Source organism: Oreochromis niloticus, linkage group LG17, assembly GCF_001858045.2.
Source record: "Oreochromis niloticus isolate F11D_XX linkage group LG17, O_niloticus_UMD_NMBU, whole genome shotgun sequence".
Lineage (NCBI taxonomy): Eukaryota > Metazoa > Chordata > Actinopteri > Cichliformes > Cichlidae > Oreochromis > Oreochromis niloticus.
Genome location: NC_031981.2, coordinates 4,838,361 through 4,858,737, shown reverse-complemented (window position 1 = coordinate 4,858,737; position 20,377 = coordinate 4,838,361). Strand labels below are relative to the sequence as shown.

Here is a 20,377-nt window from a genome sequence, read left to right as displayed (position 1 = left end):
TGAAAAACGGTCACAGTCTGGCGGAGGCAGACTGTATGGAGTGACGAAGTGGACCCGAAATGCAGACACCTAGAACAAAACTTGAATATTTACAGAAAGTGAGCTGTTTATTAAGGCTGGTAAAAACTTTACAGAACAAAAGGCAGAGGTGACGCTAAACAATAACCTAAACTGGGGAAACTACAGATAAACATAAAAAACCAAAAACATGAAACCTGACGTGGATACAAAGAAACATGGAGCCTAGAAACATGGAAACATGGCACAAAGGACAACAGACAACCTGACAAAGACTGAATAAGAAAACACAAACTGAATACACACAGGAGGATAACGAGGGGATGGGGAACAGGTGGGAACACCGCTGGGACAAGTCAGACCTAACAAGACAAGAGAAAGATAAAACTAGACACACCAAACACAGGACAAGGACTTTCACAACAAAACAGGAAACAGAATGGAAAGCAGACATGACAACACGAACATGACAACATAAGACACGCAGCATGAAACACTTAGAGGGTGAGGGAAACTTAAATACAGGGGTAGAAAACACAAAGGGAATCTAATAAATGAACTTAGCTAACCTAAAGAACTTAAACATCAACATCCAAATAAACTAAAACTTAAAACGCTGGGTCAACAGACCCAGGAACGTGACAAAAACAGTAACAGTAACCTGTTATGTAACTGTTTATTCATTACTTAACTACTTAAGTAATAGCTAAGCGCTGTATAAATACAGGCCATTTACCATTTTACCATTTACTTTGGTGTAGCATGAATGGCTGTGGGGAGGTCTTTATCAGCAGGAAAAGCCCTAAAACGTATAAAGTCCTTCATATTTTCCAAAGCTGCCCAGTGGGCCATTTGGTCTTAGAAATGAAGGATCTTCGAGGATGAGAATGTTTTCAAAAAACGTAAAGAAGTCCAGTCGCTTTTCTTTCCAAGCTCCTTAGATGATTGGACTAGAGTGAGAACAACAGAATGGAAGTGATGAAAAAAGCAGATTAGCAGCTTAAATACCCGGAAATGCAGCAGAAGAGTGAATACTGAGTTCCTTTATTACCCTTACATGTACACTTTATTGTGTTACACGGCTGACATAATACACATCCTACTTAATGCTACAATGCAACTGAAGAGTTGCATTTTGCAAAGTTCAGAGTTCCTGTGAACTCTAATCTCCACTGTGAGTTGAAAATGTGTTTCCAATTCCAGCCAACAAACAACAGTCATTATATCACAAATGATATGAATGAAGGCAGTCTGCATGTGAGTAAGACTTATTGGTTAATGACTCTCCTTAAAATGGGCTGCCAACTTTTTTGTCCTTAAAATACTAGAAAACTAATAGCTTGTTTTGCAAAAGCTTCTTATAGTCTTTTCTTAGACGAGATAATGATAGATTAAATAATTATAAGTATTTTTGTGGATATTTTGTTGGTTCACTTTACATATAGGAGATTTTCACACGCTTCACTGAAGAGATTTGTGCCACCCTAGCTTGACCTCTTGCCCCTCCTTTGGCCTCCCATGTAAGATTTTCTAGATCCACCACTGGATTCCAGTCACACTTTATATATCTCTAATATTTACATAATTTTTGGAATTTCTCTCAATGATTTAGAAGGGAAGAGCTTAGCAAAACAGGCCTCAATGAATTCTGCAAACCATTTAATGACGTAGCATTTGTGAATGCTGCTGGAAGAAGCCCCTGCACCTGCATCATTTAGCTCTAAGCTTTGGAAGGAAACCGTGCTTGCACCGAGAAGAGTGTTGGTGTGCCCGGTTCACTCTGCAGCTGGAGAAGTGGTATATTCTGTATCTCTATTAATGTATCCATATTTATAACTTCTCCGTCTCAAGGCTCAGTCTGCCTATGAAGTGGTTAGACCGGTGGAGACCCAGCGATGTCATTCTGATGGAGAGGCACTGAGCAAAAGGATGAAATAGCAACACCAAGTCAACAAAACACACCAATACATCAGAACTCATTTGAAGTATACTCAGGTAAAAGTAGCTCTCACTTAGTGGAAGCAGCTTCTTGCTTACACTGCTAAAAAAAACTCACTTAAACATTACATATGCTGCAGGAAAATTATTCTATATTGCAAAAGCTCATTAAAACTTTATAACAGGCACAGAGCGCATGAACCTGAACACATCAGCTACAGTACGTGCCGTCTCTTTGCACCTTTAAAAAAAAACAATTAAAGCACATGAAGAAACTGTTCTATTTATATAAGAACGGTGGGAGATCAGTGGGCGGAGCGGCCAAAGCATGTGTTTTGTTTTATTAGAGGCACGCAGTAATTATGCAACCTGCCCACATTCATATGAGTGGCGTGACGTCTGGAGAAAGTTTGATGTCCTGCGAGGGACGCGTGGGAGACGTTCAGGGTCATCTGGAGCCGTCCTGATGGCTTCACGTTTGCAAAAATGCAGCTTCGCCGTAAATATCGCACTGAACACCTGACTGTCCTCCTCTTTTTTAATTTTCTGAGGGATATTTAAATGAGATCCAACTTTAGCTCTGTCTCTGTGCCAGGTTGCTAAGCTACAGCCTGTGTCAGGAAGTGACAGGCGAACATAATTACGACCCTGGCTGACAGACATCGACCACAGTGTTCATTAGACATACTCAAGCATTAAGACATCAAGTCTTTTTAAAGGACAAAATCCTGACACGACCTTTTGTATCAACTAATTACCACATTATCATTTGGTGAATAAGTATTTAGACAGTTAAAGACAAAGGAGTTGGCTCTGGTTTGATGTATGGACGGAGTTTTGTGCTTATGTCTGCTTGAACGTTCTTGCATCGTGACCATTTTTGTGGCACCATCATCCAAAAATGTTGCATTTTACTGTATTTTGTACAGATAAATATATAAAAGCTTTATAATGGGTTTACTGCCACGCTTCTCAATTTCTTAGACGTGTCCTCCTCTGAATTCATGGTCTTGATGTTTTGCTCTGTTGCTGCTAATGAGCTGTTTGTGTATGTCGAGCGTTGTTTCCTTGCAGTCAGCATTGTGATGTGCTCTCGCTCTGTCTCATTCTCTCTCCATGCTGCCCTCCCTTTGACTGACAGTGATATTAGCACCTTTTCTTCTCTCTGCCTCTCTTCAGCCTTCAATCATTCCATCGCTTCCTTTGACCTCAAGAGATGCTGGCAAAATAAAGCTATTTGTAGCGGGCAACAGGCGATGTGCAGGAAAAATAGATACAAATGATTTGTACTACTCAGAAATATTCACCTGATTTGGAATCAATCAAATTGTATTGTGGAAAATGGTTTTCTCAGAAAACAATTGCTTAGGAAGCTGTTGAAGCTCAGGGAGGTTCAACAGCTTCAAGGTTCTCCATGAGGGTTAGAAATGTGTTTATGGGACTTTCTGACCATTCTTCCAAAAGTGCAATTAAAAAAAAAGAAGTCATACACCTGGCTTGTAGTCTGTCTAATTCATTCAAAAGGTGTTCTATTAGACAGAGTATGTGAGATAAAATTCTTTGGTGTGATAATACATCACAAACTATCCTGGATTCCCCACATTACTCATATCAAAGGCAAAATATCGAAGTCTCTGGCAATTCAAGGTTAAGGATCTCATAAATCAAACATCATTATATACTATTGTTCTATTATACTGCTGTACATGACATACTGTGTGGAAGTGTGGGGAAACACGTATAAAACACACACACCCATCCAATATACATTCTGCAAAAAAGAGCAATAAGGATAATAAATAAAACTACTTCAAGAGAACCATCAAATCCAGTTTTTATCAAATTAAATATTCTCAAATTTAAAGATTTGGTTGACCTCAGAACAATGTACAAAGCAGCAAATAAATCTTTGCCCCCCAACATTCAGAACTTGTTCCAAATAAGACCAAATGCTCATGACCTGAGAGGAATCCTCATGTTAAGCAAGCCAGTAGTAAGGACAAATGTAAAATATCAGAGCATTACAGTCAGAGGAGTTAGTGTGTGGAACACCTGTACAGATGAAATCAAGAAAAGTACATCAATACAAAAATTTACATGATTGTTCAAAAATAATAAATTGCATAAATATAGGAAATTTTCCTCTCAGTGACTGAGTCGTCTCATTGTGTCCTCATTTTTTATAGATCGAGGCCAGAGTAACCCAAGCTTAAGTGTTCATTAAGGTGTTTGTCACATAGATATAAAATAAGCTCAGAGATTAAGCGGGTGTTAAAGACAGGGTGGTTAGTTTATGTAAAAATGTAGTTTTGTTGTTGTTCTGGTTTACGTGCTGAAAATGGTTTTATTTGTGTATGTTCAATGTGTTAGACTTGTACATAGTTAAACATATATGATCAAATAATGTTGAATCCTGGATAAGAATTTGTAAGCAATGAAATTTGAAATAAGGGGGTAGGAACAAGAAAAGTGTAAACTTCATCCTACTCCGTTTCGAACACACACATTCTGTAGACATAGATATATACATGAAAACTTGATTTTTAAGTTTTGTTTTTTGATTTTTTTTCTCTTGTTATTTCAGTTATATTTGCATGTTCGAAATAAAATTATATCTATCTATTGGGTTAAGGTAAATTTGGTACAAAGAAGATCTGCCATCTTGGTTTGTTCTAGAGACCAGAAGTGACAAATGAGCCTGATTGTTCCACTGCCACGAATGTTATGTTATTGAAGCTGTTGTCAACAAGATCCCAACACCACAACCACGACATGACTTATATAGGGGTCAGTGCATCATACATCACTCACCTACAGAGGGTGCAAAATGCCACAACTCGTCTTTTAACTGGCACTTGAAAGTTCGAGCACATTTCCCCTATTTTAGCCTCACTTCACTGGCTGCCCATTCCTTTTAGGATTCATTTTAAAATTCTGTTATATGCTTTTAAAGCCCTCTAATGCCTCGCCCCGTCTTATCTCTCTGAGCTGCGACAGCCTTATACGCCTACCCGCTCTCTTAGCTCAGCTGATCAGCTGCTCCTCACTGTACCCAGGACTGAGCGTAAACTTAGAGATCATGCTTTTGCTGTAGCAGCTCCAAAACAGTGGAACGATCTCCCTTTAGAGATTAGACAGGCTTCTTCCCTACATGTTTTTAAATCACTCTTTACCCTGGCCTTTGACACCACGTGAGATGTTGGTTTTATTTTTAGTTGTTTTTACTTGATTCTATGCTGTTTTATCTTGTTTTTTAATATAGGGCTGTTTTAATTTTTTTTTAATGTATTATGTGTTTTATTTATTTATTTTTGCTGTTTTCTGTTATTCTATTATTTTTAACTTTTTTTCTGTACAGCACTTTGGTCCTGTGCTGGGTATTTTAAAGTGCTTTAAATAAAATTGGATTGGATTGGATTGCCTCCACCGTGTTTTTTTTTTTTGTTGCTGCCTCTTTTCACTCGCACCTACTCGGCTCAACTCGACTTGACTTGGTTTCGGTCACTTTTTGTCACAGCTCAGCAGCCTTTGTGTTTAAGGAAACGGACCTAAATGCAGACACGGAAGGAGACGGAACTGAGTTGTAAACAAAAAGCGAGCCGTTTATTCTGGCTGGTAAACATGAAAAGCAAAAACAAGGCAAAGGCAAACAGGGGCGAGAGCTAACTGAAAACTAACTGGGAAAACTAAAAAACTAAGACAACTGTAACAAGACTGAGGTAACTATGAAAAACTATGAGACGACTATAGCGACTATTACTAGGACATGATGTGGAGGGAAAATACACAGATGACCTGACTGAAAGAAACACAGAGACTAAATACACACAGGAGGTGATCAGGGGAGTGGAAACACATGGGGAAACAGCTGACACAGATGAACATAACAACGTCACAGTGGAAGAGTAAAACTAAACACACTGAACAAAGAAACACAAGACTTTCAAAATAAAACAGGAAACATGGAGAGACGTAGACATGACAACACAGGCTTGACAACATGAAACACACAGACAAGAAATCAAGTCACACTGACACAGAAGACAAGAACAGACTCACACAAGGGGACATAGAAACTAAACTAGAATAACACTCAACTAAATCCTAACTGATAATACCAACACAAGAAACAAAAATACAAATTCATGTTTCATGAAGGAGTTGCTCACATGACTTATTCAGTGACTCACTCCCTGACAAATCAGTGCCATGCAGCCTGCTGACATCACATTTTCAGCTCGAATCAGCTCGCCTGAATCAACAGGAACAAAACAAAAGTACCTGGGTACAGGTGTAATAGAAAAACCTAAAAACTGAGTACAGTCGAGTAATAGTAAGTAACAGTGTGAAAAAGTGTTTAGAGATGGTTGTAGACACTTAGTAATGTTTTGCTCTCCTGACCATCTCCATACATACTAACTACAATTTGAATCAAAAATCTCAAATTAGGATTCATGACTCCATAAAACCTGCAGATCCAACTCAAGAACTAGGAACAAAGTATGTGTTTTTGATCATTTTTGCTATTTTTATTTATTTAGACACAAAACTGGTTCATCCTTCAGTTCGGTCTTTTTTATGCTTGAATGACATATCAGACAAACTAATAAAAAAAAAATCCAAAACATTCCTTTGAAAATATTCAGGTACAAGTACTGCTGTTGAGGCATTTAATGCAAAACTTCAGTAATGGATTAACATAAAATTGAATAAGGGGAAGAAATTGTTGGATTGATGGTTTGCGAGTAGATGAGAATAAGTTGGAGTCATCTGTTGTACTTTGTTCCAGAAGAGTTAAAAATTGTCTTAATACCAAGATGTAATCAATAAATACACTAATTTACGGTGGCCCTGAGAGGCCAAAGGGACTGCAACTTAAGAAAACACCAGCAATAAGAAAAACGCTGGAAAAGCACTCAAAACACAACGGAAATAGGAAAAAACAGATTTCCAAAAGGACCCGATGGACCAGTTGCAGGAACCAAAACATGCTAGGTGTGTTTTATCATGATTCATATAATACTGATGACGGATTTTTAGGCTAATAGTTAGGCTAACACACTTACCTCTCATCTTTTCTTTGCTCATAAAACCGATAGATCCTCCACTTCCTTTAAGTGTCTCCCAGCGCAATTCTTAGCATATTTTGGTTCCTGCAACTGGTCCGTCAGGTTATTGTCTCCCCAGAAACACTTCCCTTGTGCTTTTGGAAATCAGTTTTTTCCTATTTCCGTTGTGTTTTGTGTGCTTTTCCAGCGTTTTTCTTATTGCTGGTGTTTTCTTAAGTTGCAGTCCATTTGGCCTCTCAGGGCCACCGTACTAATTAGCTGTATTTTGAAATTAATTCAAAGCATAATCCCTTGATGAATAAGTAACACGATGAAAAATATACTGAAAAAATGTTTATCTTTTAATTTGGCCAGACTATGGGGGCAACAGTAGCATTTAAACAGACATCATTTCTTTGAATTCTTTCCATCAATCTGGCTGTCCATCAGATTTTAACCTGTTAAATCAAAAACACTGATTTTTTTTTCCCCTCTCATTTCCTCTTTCACGCATAAATATTGAAACTTCATCTGCGCTATATAATTTGACTTCACTTAATGCAGCCAACCCACAATTTCAGGGCTGATTTTTCCGCAGGCCAAATGTGAAGCCAACTGAGTGAATTTGTTTTGCAAATATATGCAAATATGATCTGTAATAAGGAGAATCCATCAGCTAATTTTGTCCGCTTTCTAAATTTACGAGTGCATTTATGGCTGGGGAATAGATGGGCCTACACCTGACATCTATCTCATATACACAAGAGGGTTGATGATGATTGAGTGGGGCGTCTGTGGATAGCAGAAACGCCGTGTGCATGCTTGATTATATCTGTCATCATCAGCCAGCTTTATTATCAGCATAACGCTGACATATTTACAGTGGATGTCTTACTTTAATTTGCCCAAGACAAGCCATTTTAAAATGTCAGTGATGTGTGCAAGTGTCATCCGTCTCTGTATTACCTGCAGGTATTCACTTTTTTGTTCTATCTCCCGCTCAGTTATTTCTCACAAGTCCCAGAATGCCTTTTAACAATCCCAAGAGAGAGGGATAGCAGTTAATATGACAACACACAGTGAGATATCGTCTGTCAGCTATGAACTTTTATTTTATCCATGATAATTAATTTTTATACTTGGTCTCATTTTTGAATTTTTTTAAATTTATTTTTGCTTAAAAATGATGAACACTATGCTGTGTCCATATGACACAATATTGTCTGCTGATCTGTACTGATTATTACTTTATCATTTCAGTGTTAACACCTCTGTGCTGCTCGTCAAGGAGATAATTGGTAATGAATCTATTGTGATTGCTTTTTCTGATAGAACATGCTGTTTACCAAAGCGGCAGACCAGAAGGTGACAGCCTGCCAATATACAGACTGTTATATGCCTGATAATCCTCCCAGCACAAATGCGAAGTTAATGGAGGTATAAGTGAACGAATAATGTTAATCAGGCACAAGAACAGCAAAGTTGCCATGCAAACAGCAGCTCACATGTACGTCCACGTGAATGCAAAGCGAATGCAGCGATTAGATAGTTGTTGGATGGAAAGACAGTGAGCATAGCTGGATGCTGACCTTAAATCCAGGTCAGCATCAGTGGATTTTGCTCCATGACATGATAAACAGAGAAGTTTTTTGCAAAAGGGTCAAACAATGCTAAACTCTCTTGATGCTTTGAAGCTAATTTGTTTTTAACCAATCAGTATTATTGTAGGGTCTTTACCTTACAATATAAAGCATCTTGAGGTGACTGTTGTTGTGATTTGGCGCTATGTAAATAAAGCTAAATTAAATTTTATTATTGTCTGTGCAACCAGCTACCAACTGATAATTCTTTAGAGATTTGTGAATGCAAAGTAGTCATGTAGTGTCTTTATAGTCAATATAAATGCAAACAAACAATATTGTGTTGTAAAAATAAAAGTTGCAGAATTTGTGCATCTTGCATGGTACAAGTAGCTGCTATGCTACAGACACAGAGAAATGACTGGAGACTGCAGCACAACTGAAATGACTGAAACTATGTGAATAAATCCCTGTCTTCAAAGTGGTTGCTTTACTTTGTTGTTAGCAAAGAAATGAGATCAAGCTGACAATTAGATGCAGTTTATTTGTGGTAATACTATATTGAACTGCTACTAATTGGTAAACATTGCAAATCTATTACTGTGTGTTGCAAACCTGTCACCATTTATGTACAAGAAATTCACATTAAACAGAAGTTCACATTAGCTATAACTTTATGTATTTGAAACAGGAATTCATAGAGTCATCAACAATTAGCTTTTATAGAGGAATCTAACCAATTGATTTCCAATTGGGAACCAGTTGAGTCAAGTCCCCTATCGCAAAGACAATCTAGTTTGCAATGTGTCTGCAGTTAGACGCGGAAGCTCCAGCAATACTTAATTGCTCTTCTTTGACCAGTGTAGTTGACCAATAACTTATAGCTTAAGTCTAAAGCGCTTCAACCTCTCAAGACTTTATGTTCTTCTCTGTGCACCTTGGAAGTCGGTGACGTTGTGCCATGAACCTCAGCTCTGTTTAAAAACCAGATGAAAACATTCCCTGCTCACTGCGCATCCATTCATCCTATTTTTATTCTAGTGTAACTCAGCCATTAGCTAGATATTAGCATAAAGGTTGAAAACGGTGTGGAAACCTTGGGTTTCACTGTAGTAAAGCCAGTAAAAAAGTAAAATTCAGTACTCTGAAATACTCTTTGTGCCCTCAGAGTGTTAACTAGCGAACATTAAAAGGGTTACAATGGCATATGTGTGAGCCCTAAGACTTTTATCAGTGTAATGGGTGCAAAAAAGGAGAAGAAAAACAATTCATATCTCATTTTAGTCATGAGTTTAGTCCATTTTTAGATATTCTTAACTGAGCTGAAATTTGGGTGTATAGCCAGGTTTAGTGTAGGCACGTCACCAAATGTTCTGTATTGGTGGTGTTATGATTGTTTATATATAATAATAGAATGAAAAACAGTAGTGGTCCTAAGATTGACCCCTGAGGCACACCCTTGGTTGCACTCGTAGAGCTAGAAGCGATAGTTTCTGGTCTTTATTCTGACAGTCTGTGTGGAGTATTTTAAGTATTTTAATATTGTATGACGTGTGCCAAAAGCCTTTGAAAGGTCAATTAAAAGGACTGCAAGATTTGTTTTTTAAAAAATACACATGGCACAAACACATTTGTATTACACTGCTTGTCTGCAAGGCGATGAGCAGCTCGACCATGAAAATTACTGGAGAGTTACAGTTTTGATGGTGTCAGCTAGAAGGAAAGCCAGGCAGTACACACACGTATGAAACCAGCAGTCATATTTATTTCGCAGTGAAGGTGCTGGAACACTGCATTCTCCTTCAGTGCCACTTTTCCCAAAAATTTCACACTGCTTCTCCAAGGTTAAGTAACATCTCTGTTAACAGTAGGAGGAGAATCACTCCTCCGGCTGTAAACAGCTGAGAGACAATCACTTCTCAGCATAACTGCATAACCCCTCTGCTCTCTGAAGCTGACAATATCCGAAAACGCAAACAAAAACAAGCTGGATTGAAAGTGCTGAAAATCAGGGATCTCAGCACCTGTCAGAGTGCTTGCAGAGTTACTGGGTGCTGCTGAAGAACAACATCAACCCCCAGCAGATACACACCGCACGGTTGTGTACTTCTGTGTGTCAGGGCATTGATGGCTTTGCTGATTGCCAGGTGAAAATACAAACTGAGAAACATTTTTTCATTTTACAAGAAATAACTGCCACCAATCAGAAAGATGACTCAGTAATGGCAACTTTCAAAATAACACAAAAGTTCTTCATGTTCTGCAGCGGTGCCTAGTTCAAGATCAGTGGCCATGTGTCTGTGTGGTTTGTGTGTTTGTGGTGTGGGTAGACTTTCTTGTACTGTAATTATCCTGTCAGATGGAGCAAACCTGATATTAGTCCTAATAGGCTAGGGCTGGAAAAACATGGAGCAGAAAATCCAAACATACAGTCATGTGAAAAAGTATACAAGTATACATACACATCATAACAAAACCTAAACTAATTTCCCCTTGTGGGACAATAAAGAATTTGAATTGAAATTGAATTGAATTGAAAAATCATCTGGGCCCTAGTAGGTCTTAGATTTAGGTAAATACATGAACAACATATGAGACATTTAAAAACAATAACTTGGAGTAATGGTTTTTTATATGACTTTATCAGTGTCGCACATAACTGTGGAGGAACTTTCGTCCACTGTTTGTCACAGCGTTACTTTAGTTCATGAGATGTTTGTGAGCTCCTAAGGTCCTACCACAACTTTTGGGTTTTGACGCCACCTTGATTCTTTTCTTTTTCAGCCATTCTTTTGTAGATTTACTGTTGTACTTAGGATCATTGCCCTGTTGCATGAGCCAAATTCAGGAAAGCTTTAGGTCAGGGGTGGGGACCTCCAGGCCTCAAGGGCCGGTGTCCTGTAGGTTTTTGATATCACCCTGGGTCAACACACCTGAATCAAATGATTAGTTCATTATCAGGCCTCTAGTGAACTACAAGACATGTTGAGGAGGCAATTTAGCCATTTAGATCAGCTGTGTTGGATCAAGGACACATCTAAAACCTGCAGGACACCGGCCCTTGAGACCTGGAGTTCCCCCACCCCTGCTTTAGGTGTTGCACAGATTGAGCAGATTTGACTAAAATATGTTGATATAGTGAGTTCTTGGTCAAGTAAATACCCACAAAGTGCCCAGGTCCTTTGGCTGCAGAACAAGCCCCAATCATTATCCCTCCACCACCGTGATTGACAGTTGTTTTGATTGAAAGTTAAGAGTAATATTAAAACAAAGTAGCTGCCTCCATTGTTGGAAAAAGGAATTGGCTGGGCCGTGCTATGAATTCTGCATACTGCAGTGTTCTAATTATTATTTAATTTAATTTAATCCAACTACTTAAACTTTTGTGTAAATAGGTATGTGTGTGTGTGTGTGTATGTTTGAATGTGGGTGATCTACCACAAGCAAATTTCATTGAGCTGTAGTTTTCACCACACTGTGCAATAACAATAAAGGTGATTCTGAATTCTGATTCTTTTGTGTTTTTTGCATGGCTGGCCTGCAAAACTTCTACTTGTATAGAGGTGATCACACTTGCTGATGATCAGCTCATCGCCTGCATTTGATTGGGATTAGTAGCATTTGGCTGAATTCCTATAGAAGCATAAAGTTTGCTTTTAGTTTTTCACCCACTACTTCTGCATTTCAGTAAATGAATGGTCTAATATGAGATGTTGTTGTTAAAGTGAGGCTGTATTTACCTGAATTTAAGAGCTGCCGAGGACTACGTTATTTTTTAAATTATACTTTGATATGTAAAACCTCTGAACAGAGAGAAGGCATGCTTTCTTTTCCATGATTGTGGGGTAAAAGGAGAAAAAAAATGAACTTTTAACCTTTGACTGGCTCAGAGAGAAAAAAAACCAACTCACAAAATGTGTTTAATATGAATATTTATTTAAAAATCAATAGTTCAATACAGAAATAGTCATCTGTTATATGTATTATCAGACAGTCAGTACTTCAACCATGCTTTCTCTGATTAATCACGGTCTCAAAAAAGTACAAGAATTTTTTTTTCCATTATTGAGCTTGTGCAAAGAAAACACACTAGAAAGCAATAGAAACACTGACACAAAGTAGATAACGATCAGTTCCTTTGAACAGGTCATTTTCCAGAAGAAGGCATCGCACAATTCCAAAAAGATCAGTCAAAGATTTAAGGCCATTTTGTACAGTTAATTTTCATATAGATTCGTATATTTCAAAACACTCAGTTTTCAACAAAAGGAACTGGTGCATCCTTTGTAAAACTGTACATGCAAACATAGTGCACATTATTAAGAAGATATGACGAGCATACGATACATTATTTGGATATCTTTAGTAAACAAAGATCTTACGTGTGTTAACACCTCACATGATCTAATAAAACACGCTTAGAAAAGGCGCCTCACAGGCACGCGCGCGCACACAAACACGCTCACGTTCGCGCAGTATACATCAAATGCGTTCACACATATACACACTTGTGGCTTCATGAGGCTTGTCAAAGTTAGTGAGCCGTGGCAAAACAAAACCTGTATGGAAGCTGAGAAAGGTCCGAAAATATGATCCTTACTAAAAAGTAGTGCTTAATTTGAAATATTGGAATTTGAATGGCTTGAATTTGGGTTTAATTTGTTTTCTGTTTTTTCAAAAAGTGTAGCAAGAAAATTTCAAGTTTTCCAATTTCCAGAACTTCAAATTCAATTCTACATTCAAGTGTCTGCTTTTCAAACCTGGTTTGATTTTAAAAAGTTGAAAGTTTCTATCCTGAAGTTCACTAAACCAGGTCCAGCAACGTTTTGTTGGGTTTTGTTGTTTGTTCATCAGTAAACAAACAACGAGAAAAATGGCCTAAAATCCTAAAATCAGAGAAAAAAAACAAGTTTAACTGTAAATGAGGAATTTAAATGACACAATTACCTGATTTTCACAACGTTATAGATTATGATGACAACATCAAGTATTTAAGTCAGCTCATAATTGACAATTTTGCCCTGATTAGCTGGTCTTCTCGTGAAATTTGGTGAAATTAAAATTAGGGAACAGATGTATTTTCCACCCTGGAAAGTTTTTAATGATGAACGTGTGACTACAAGAGGTAGTTTGTTGTTCAAATAGCATGGGTTTAAATCTGGGCAGCCAACTGAAACTGGGATTAAAGCCAAGCTGTTGTTGTAGTCTGCAAACAATTCAAGTTGTAGTTTACATCCATGTGTGTCCAGACTCATATTATGTACAGCCTGTAGCATCTTTAAGGAATCGAACAGGTGGGCAGCTTCTATTAGGATCATCAAATCAGTATCTGACTCATCATCTTCCTGTTTGGCACTGAATAATGGTCAAAAGTGTTTTTTCTAGAAAACGTTATATCACAATAAAGTTGACTTTTGACACTTTGGATATAAAAAATTATAATTTATTCCCATTATGAAACATTTTTTGTTGGCGGTATTTTTTAAGTATGAATTATATGGCCAAAAGTGTATTCACAGGTCACAGTGTGTTTGACCTTTCACCACGCAGTTCCACCTTAAGTCTAAGCGGATGTTTGTGTGGAGTTAAAAGAAGCAATATTGTTTTGTTTTTTTTAATTGCTTGGTCCACAGCTGTCACCAGAGACAAGGCAAAAAAAAGATGGAAATGTATAAATGACCTGTTGAAAAGGTTTATTCACATTTGCCTCTCTATCACTTCTTTTAGGTTAGATTTTTAAACCGCAATGTTTCAACTACTGATGGAAAGCTGTATTTATAGGCAGTCCTGGTATTTGCAAAGAGTGTTTCTTGCTCTAGTAGTTCAGTGAATTTCTCTGTCTTTTCAGCAACCGGCTATAGGAAACAAATTCTATCTACTCCAACAGCTTAGTCCGGGATTTTGCATGTATCATGCTGTGATGACCTTGAGGTCCACCTAGGGTTTGATCAGGTGCTATTGTCTGTGTTTGCTCTGCAGGGACTGATTAGGTGACATAGAGCGAGCATAGAGGTGCCCTGTCTAGGCAATGAGCTCTTAATGTTGAATTATTATGCTTATTTATGCTTTCAACTGAGCAGCTGGCCACAAGAAGCCTAAACCAGTACACACACATTCATTTGATAAATTCAGCGAAATGGAGTTTCTGCTACGGTGACAATACATGGGGAAGACTGTAAAAAAGAAAGAGAAATGTGAGAATGCAATAAGAAACGCAGCAATGTACAGTCCAGTCTCACAGCAAAATGTAAAATTGTCACAAAAAATAGTTTGTTCATGTTCCTAGACACAAACTGTTTTCTTTTGTTTCGTTTTTTTTTTCTTTTTGAGTGATACACTGTACGAATTATGTAACTATTTTGTGTCTGCAGCACCTGTGGTTCAGACAACTTAGTAACAATTGTATTTTAATGCAAACTCGTTTGCCTTTTAAAATTAGTAAATTAAATTTTTTTGTATATATGTCACTGGATACGAAAATAATATTGTGTTCAGTCCTGTTGGGGAACATGAAACAACCGTAAAATTAGTATCCAGAAACACAAATCAAAACAATTTGTGACTATTTCTCAAACTACCGTGAGGCTGCGGTGCAATGTATAGTATTCCAAAGTATATAAAAAATTCCAGTTACAATTTTTTATTTATTTATTTTTTAGTGTTGCTTTCATGGTTACTCCTTTTTACAAGGAGATGGAGATAGCACATGAATATTAAAATGTTGCATTCCCACTTAATTTAAATATTGTATCTACTTTTGTTTTAAAAGGTTATTTCAATCGACATACATATCTCAATTCAAATCTCCGCATTCACACACTTGTGACAAAAATAGAAGACTTTAAATTGGAAACTTGTCGAAACGGTGGATACAACTCGCGTGTGTCATCCTCGTTCATATGATTAGCACATATAAATACACATCGTAAAAACAAAGCTGTATCAAAGCTAAAGGTGTAATAAAAATGCACTCAAGTACAAACACACTACACCCACGCAAAGAAAAAAATATAGGGAAAATGTGTTTTTCTCTGCATTTTTGACCACTGGGCTCTTTTTGCTCAAACAGTATTTTGTTTGAGAGCAGCTGCTATTGTTTTACACATTGGGCAGGAATATGTGACAACACGATGAGACAAAACCCCTGGGCACGTGCGCATCTTACTGCCAAGGCAGTTTGTAGCGGAAAGACAGACACAGAAAGACAGGGTAGCCATGTGTTTCCATTCAACTCTCAACTAGTGCTACATAAACAGCCAAAAGGCTCTTCACTGAGCTTGGATGGGGGATTGAAAAGTAAAAAATAATAGGGTTAAAAAATGTAAAAACCTAATATGTAGCTAATATTAGCCACATTTTAATTTTTTGTTGACTTCACAGTCATGCTAACCGCATCATTCTTTTGAAATGCTAACATTAAGGTTACTAGCATGTTCTCAATGATAATGCTAGCATGCTAATGTCTAGCAATTGGCGTGTAAGCATATTAACAGTCACTAATTGGTGTTAAATATAATTTGTTTTTAATGATACTTTTTCTTTTTCTTGTGACTTTAAATGTATAACAATGTTACACATTAAGATGGGAGTTTTCAATCTTTACAAAAATGTGTGCTAGCTAACTAACTGTGCTGTTCCTTTAGTATTTAGCGTACATTTCTTTAGGATGAACAGAGAGTCTAGGTTTTTTAAATAATTTCCAGTCAAGTTAAATCCTGTATGAAGGTCATTATATTACATGAAAAAAAAAAATGAAAAAAAAAAAAATAACTAAATGATCCCTTCTTATTTCCGATTAGCATAAAATTTTGCTTTTTCAATTAAACTAGCCAAAAAAAAAGGCTGGATGGAAAGACAGCTAAAAGTGACAAATGTAGAAAAGAACAAAGGATTGAGAAAGATGGACAGATAAGGTTGAAGAAGACAGATGAATGAAGATACTGGCAGACAGACACTCATCCCCCACAGACAGACAGATGGATAAAAGAGGTAGTGCAGGGCCACTATATGCATGCAGTTGACTGAGGCTACACTCATGCAAAAGTTTAATACAAACACTAGAATACAGTACGGTACAGTACAGCACAGTACAGTACGGTACAGAAGGGCTACCAGGACCTGCACTGCTGCTACCTGGCATGGATGCCAGGAGAGAGAAAGAAAGAGAGTATTACAAGCTTCATATTGAAACTATATAAAAGTATCAACAGTAAAAATCCTCGTTAGCATTTACTGTAAACAATGAGTGATTTGGAGAGAAAGAGAAAGAAAGAAGAAGTTATATATGTCCAGTTATTTACAAGTGAAATTACTGCTCATTTAAGATCAAGTAACTCCTTCATTTGTCTGGAGACATTCTCTTTAAAAAGTAAGATCAGCTGTTTTTATACTGCTTTCCTTCATTTCTTTCTTATTTCTGCCACAATTTGAATTGAGACTCTTTGAACTTTCTCCAAAATCTTTCCAAGCATAAAATAAGCAGGTAAAAAAAAAAAAAATCCAGACAATAACAGGAATGCTTGACAGTGGAAGTAAACAGACTCTCATTTTTCCTGCCCTCAAAAGCGTCACTCTCCTGGCCCGGCATGCAGCTTTCTGAACACAAGAAAGACCACTGTGATCCACAACCACAAGGCATGGAGAGCGGCTTTAAGGAAATGGAAGTATTTCGCGTGACAAGTTCAGCGAACCCCTGACTCCAAAACCTTTTCCAGCCTTGCTCCTCAGATCTGGGTTTGGAGGGGTTGCCCTGGTGGTGTGTATGGAGGCGGCGCCGGAGAAGGCTTTATCCCGCGGGTCCGCATGTAGGAGAGGAACTGGTCTGGAATCTCAGCCAAGACATCTTTGGCGAGCCGGGCCATGCTTAGGATGTGGTTCCCCGTTCGATCGATGTAGTCCCTGAACGGGACAAACTGAAAGGTAAGAGGAGGAGAGAGATGTTAAAAAAGCATCAGGAAACAGATGTTGGGACAGAAGTTGGTTTGAAGAACAATGCGAAATCAAACATATATAGGTTTTATAGGCACTGCAGGCTTGTCGGGCCATTTCCTCTTACATGATTCTGCGCGTCATAGCCATAAACTCTTAGCTAGCTATCCAGCTAAGTCAGCATCATAGGCAGTGTAAAAGGTGAACCCATTTTGAAGCTTTGCCATTAGCACAAATATTACAGTTATTGTTAACCAAGCAGAGGTGATTATTTCCTTATTGATTGTTGGTCCTGTTGTAATTGAATGTCACCCTACCAAATAAATGACTACGGTACTATCTGCTTTCCATGTGGTTTGACGGTATTTGATGTTGTTCTGCACTGAAACTCACCAGTTAGTCATGTGACCAGAGCTCAAACATCTGTCTGTCGCTTCTAAGACTTTCTGAAGAAAAGCAGTCATAGAAAGTTCTGTCTGGATGAACAAAACTTCTACTTTTGTCATTTCAGGCAATAAAACAGGAAGCTGGAAGCTAGAAAGCTTTTACCGAAAACGCTGCTTTAAATATAACTTTATGGAAGTAGGACCGGCCAACTGATAGGACTTACAGAGGTGAAGATAACGGTGAAATGTGTGGGAAGACAGTTGGGTTTTGTAAAGAGGGGGAAAATGAGAGAAGTCACAGAGAGGATAGACGGCAATAAGGAAGAAAAGCACAGATGGAGAAGAGACTGGGTGAAAGGAAGAGAAAGGGGGGTGAGAAAGAAGAAGGAGGGTGAAATATGGTGGGGTGGGGTGGAGGGGGGAGCAGTGGGAAGAGCCACACAAACGAACTAAGAAAATGAAGAATTTGAATTAAGTAATACTATTCATCTGCTTTTTGTTACAAGTGGGAGATGTACTTGTGAACTGCAAGATTATTTTTGTAAAAGTACAGCTGTACAGCTCGCCAGGCTAGATCACAAATTGCAGCTGCCTGCGAGAAGAATCCAGGCTAATTAAGACGCTGCAGAATCGCCCGGTTGGCTGAAACTCTGGCGTCTAGCTGTGTGGCGATCGGGGTACAGCGAATGTAAAGGTTTCGCCTCAACTGGGGTAAAGAATCTGTGACATCACCTAGCTGAGCAGAACATGTAGAAAGACAAAATGTGCATATTTTCATATTTTCCAATTTTTCATTTTTTTCTGAGACTTTTAGGTAATAGAGTCTCCTGACGCCGTTTGGGGCTGCTGGAGTGAGAAATTGAGCAGTTGGAAGCTTTGAGATAAGGCGAAAATACAAGCCAGCAGCTACATAACAAGCACCAGTTAGCTCTAGGAAAAGTCAGGGATTACTGGGATCAAATATTAGGCTGCATAATTTATAGTGGTGCTGAAAACATACGTGTATCCTAAAACACCAGTCCATATGATCACTGAAGTTGTTTCACTTTGCTGAAATAAATCTCTCTCATAACGTCCCTCCAATGGAAGACAAAGTCACTTTTTATATTTACTTAATGAGATGTTGTCACCTGCAATCACAAGATCACAAATGAAGACAATTTGTGCTGGAAACACTTGCTGCAGAAGTTAAGCCTCACCGTGACACTTGGGGTTATTAGCTTTCTGATAATGAGATCCTGCAGGCTGAGCTGGTGTAATGTTCCCGTACAGAAACTTAGTTTTACACTGCCACCAGGTCTTTTTCTGCATGGAGCGCTTGTGTATGTGTGTGCCTGAGCTTGTTAAAAAAAAAAAAAACCTAACTAATGAGCGTGGCTCTGAGGGAGGGTGCGAGAAATAAGAATATGACAGCGGCGGCATAAAGGTCACGGAGGAGGAAAACATGACTTCTCCGTGTTGCAATCAAACAAGTGGTTTGCTGTGAATGTTCGCTTTTCTTCTACTTCTTTTACTTCGATGCTAAGATTAAAGCTGCTATGGGATTACCTGCAAGCGTGAAGTGATCCCCTGCAGCAACACAAACAGGAATACAAATAAAAGGGAAGGCAAAGAACGCCTGGCTGAACTGGATTATTGAAGGGATGGGTGAATTAATACTGCATGAAGTACGACTGTGACTTTATACATTAAAGGCACATCTATGTGGCTGCTTTGCTAACCTAAATGACTTTTTAAGAATAAAGAACTAAAGCACACAGGCAGCCGCTGTTGTTGCTATGCTGAAGCCACATGGGGAAAATTCTGATCTTTGTGGGCTGCACAGGTCCATCCTACACGACCGCCTGCAGACCCCACAATGCCCCAGGCTTTTTAAGACGGGCATTAGGCCAGGGGTTAGAGCTGAGGTTCACTGTTCATTCACTTTAATGAGGAAGTGAGACTGAGTAAAAGATGGAGGGGATGGCGATTTGGCTCCTCACTGTTACTGGGGAGTCTGCCATTATCTTTCTGTGTGTGTGTGTGTGTGTGTGTGTGTGTGTGTGTCTATTGCCATCTGGGGTCTGGTGCACCACATGGTCGGTTCTGTCTGCTCATACCTCCCAGGCCCAATAAAAATGCGTAGGCCCTGAGTTTGTGCTGGAACTGGAATTTTGTTGGGAATATGCATTGCTCAAACATCAGCTGATAGGAGTCTTTAGGTGGGTCCCACTTAATTACCTAATTGGAGCTCCTGGTTTGTCAGGTGTAAATGAAGTACCTCGTAGCACAGGTATTGTCTCTATCTGAACTCAAGAACTTGATGCTTAAAAAATAAATACAAACTTTTGCCGACTCAGTGACAGAGCTCAGTTGGAATAGTGGACTGGGTTTAAACATAATCTCAACTCCATATAAAGGAATGTGCGGAGTACCAGGAGCACAGAGATTTTGGCACTGTAGCTTTGCTGGGTCAGTGTGTGGGGGTTTAAGTGTAGGT

General features: G+C 38.5%; 1 protein-coding gene across 2 annotated transcripts in view; it reads right to left on the bottom strand.

Moving 5' to 3' along the window:
* Nucleotides 1-12,499: 12,499 nt before the first annotated feature.
* LOC100705414 (copine-8) overlaps nucleotides 12,500-20,377 on the bottom strand; it is a 102,389-nt gene continuing 94,511 nt past the window's right edge. For both annotated transcript variants that reach the window (XM_003445078.5, XM_005451767.3), the window contains exon 20: nucleotides 12,500-17,496. In XM_003445078.5, the coding sequence (XP_003445126.1) occupies nucleotides 17,308-17,496 (189 nt within the window). In that variant the 3' untranslated portion in view covers nucleotides 12,500-17,307. The remainder of the gene's footprint in view (nucleotides 17,497-20,377) is intronic.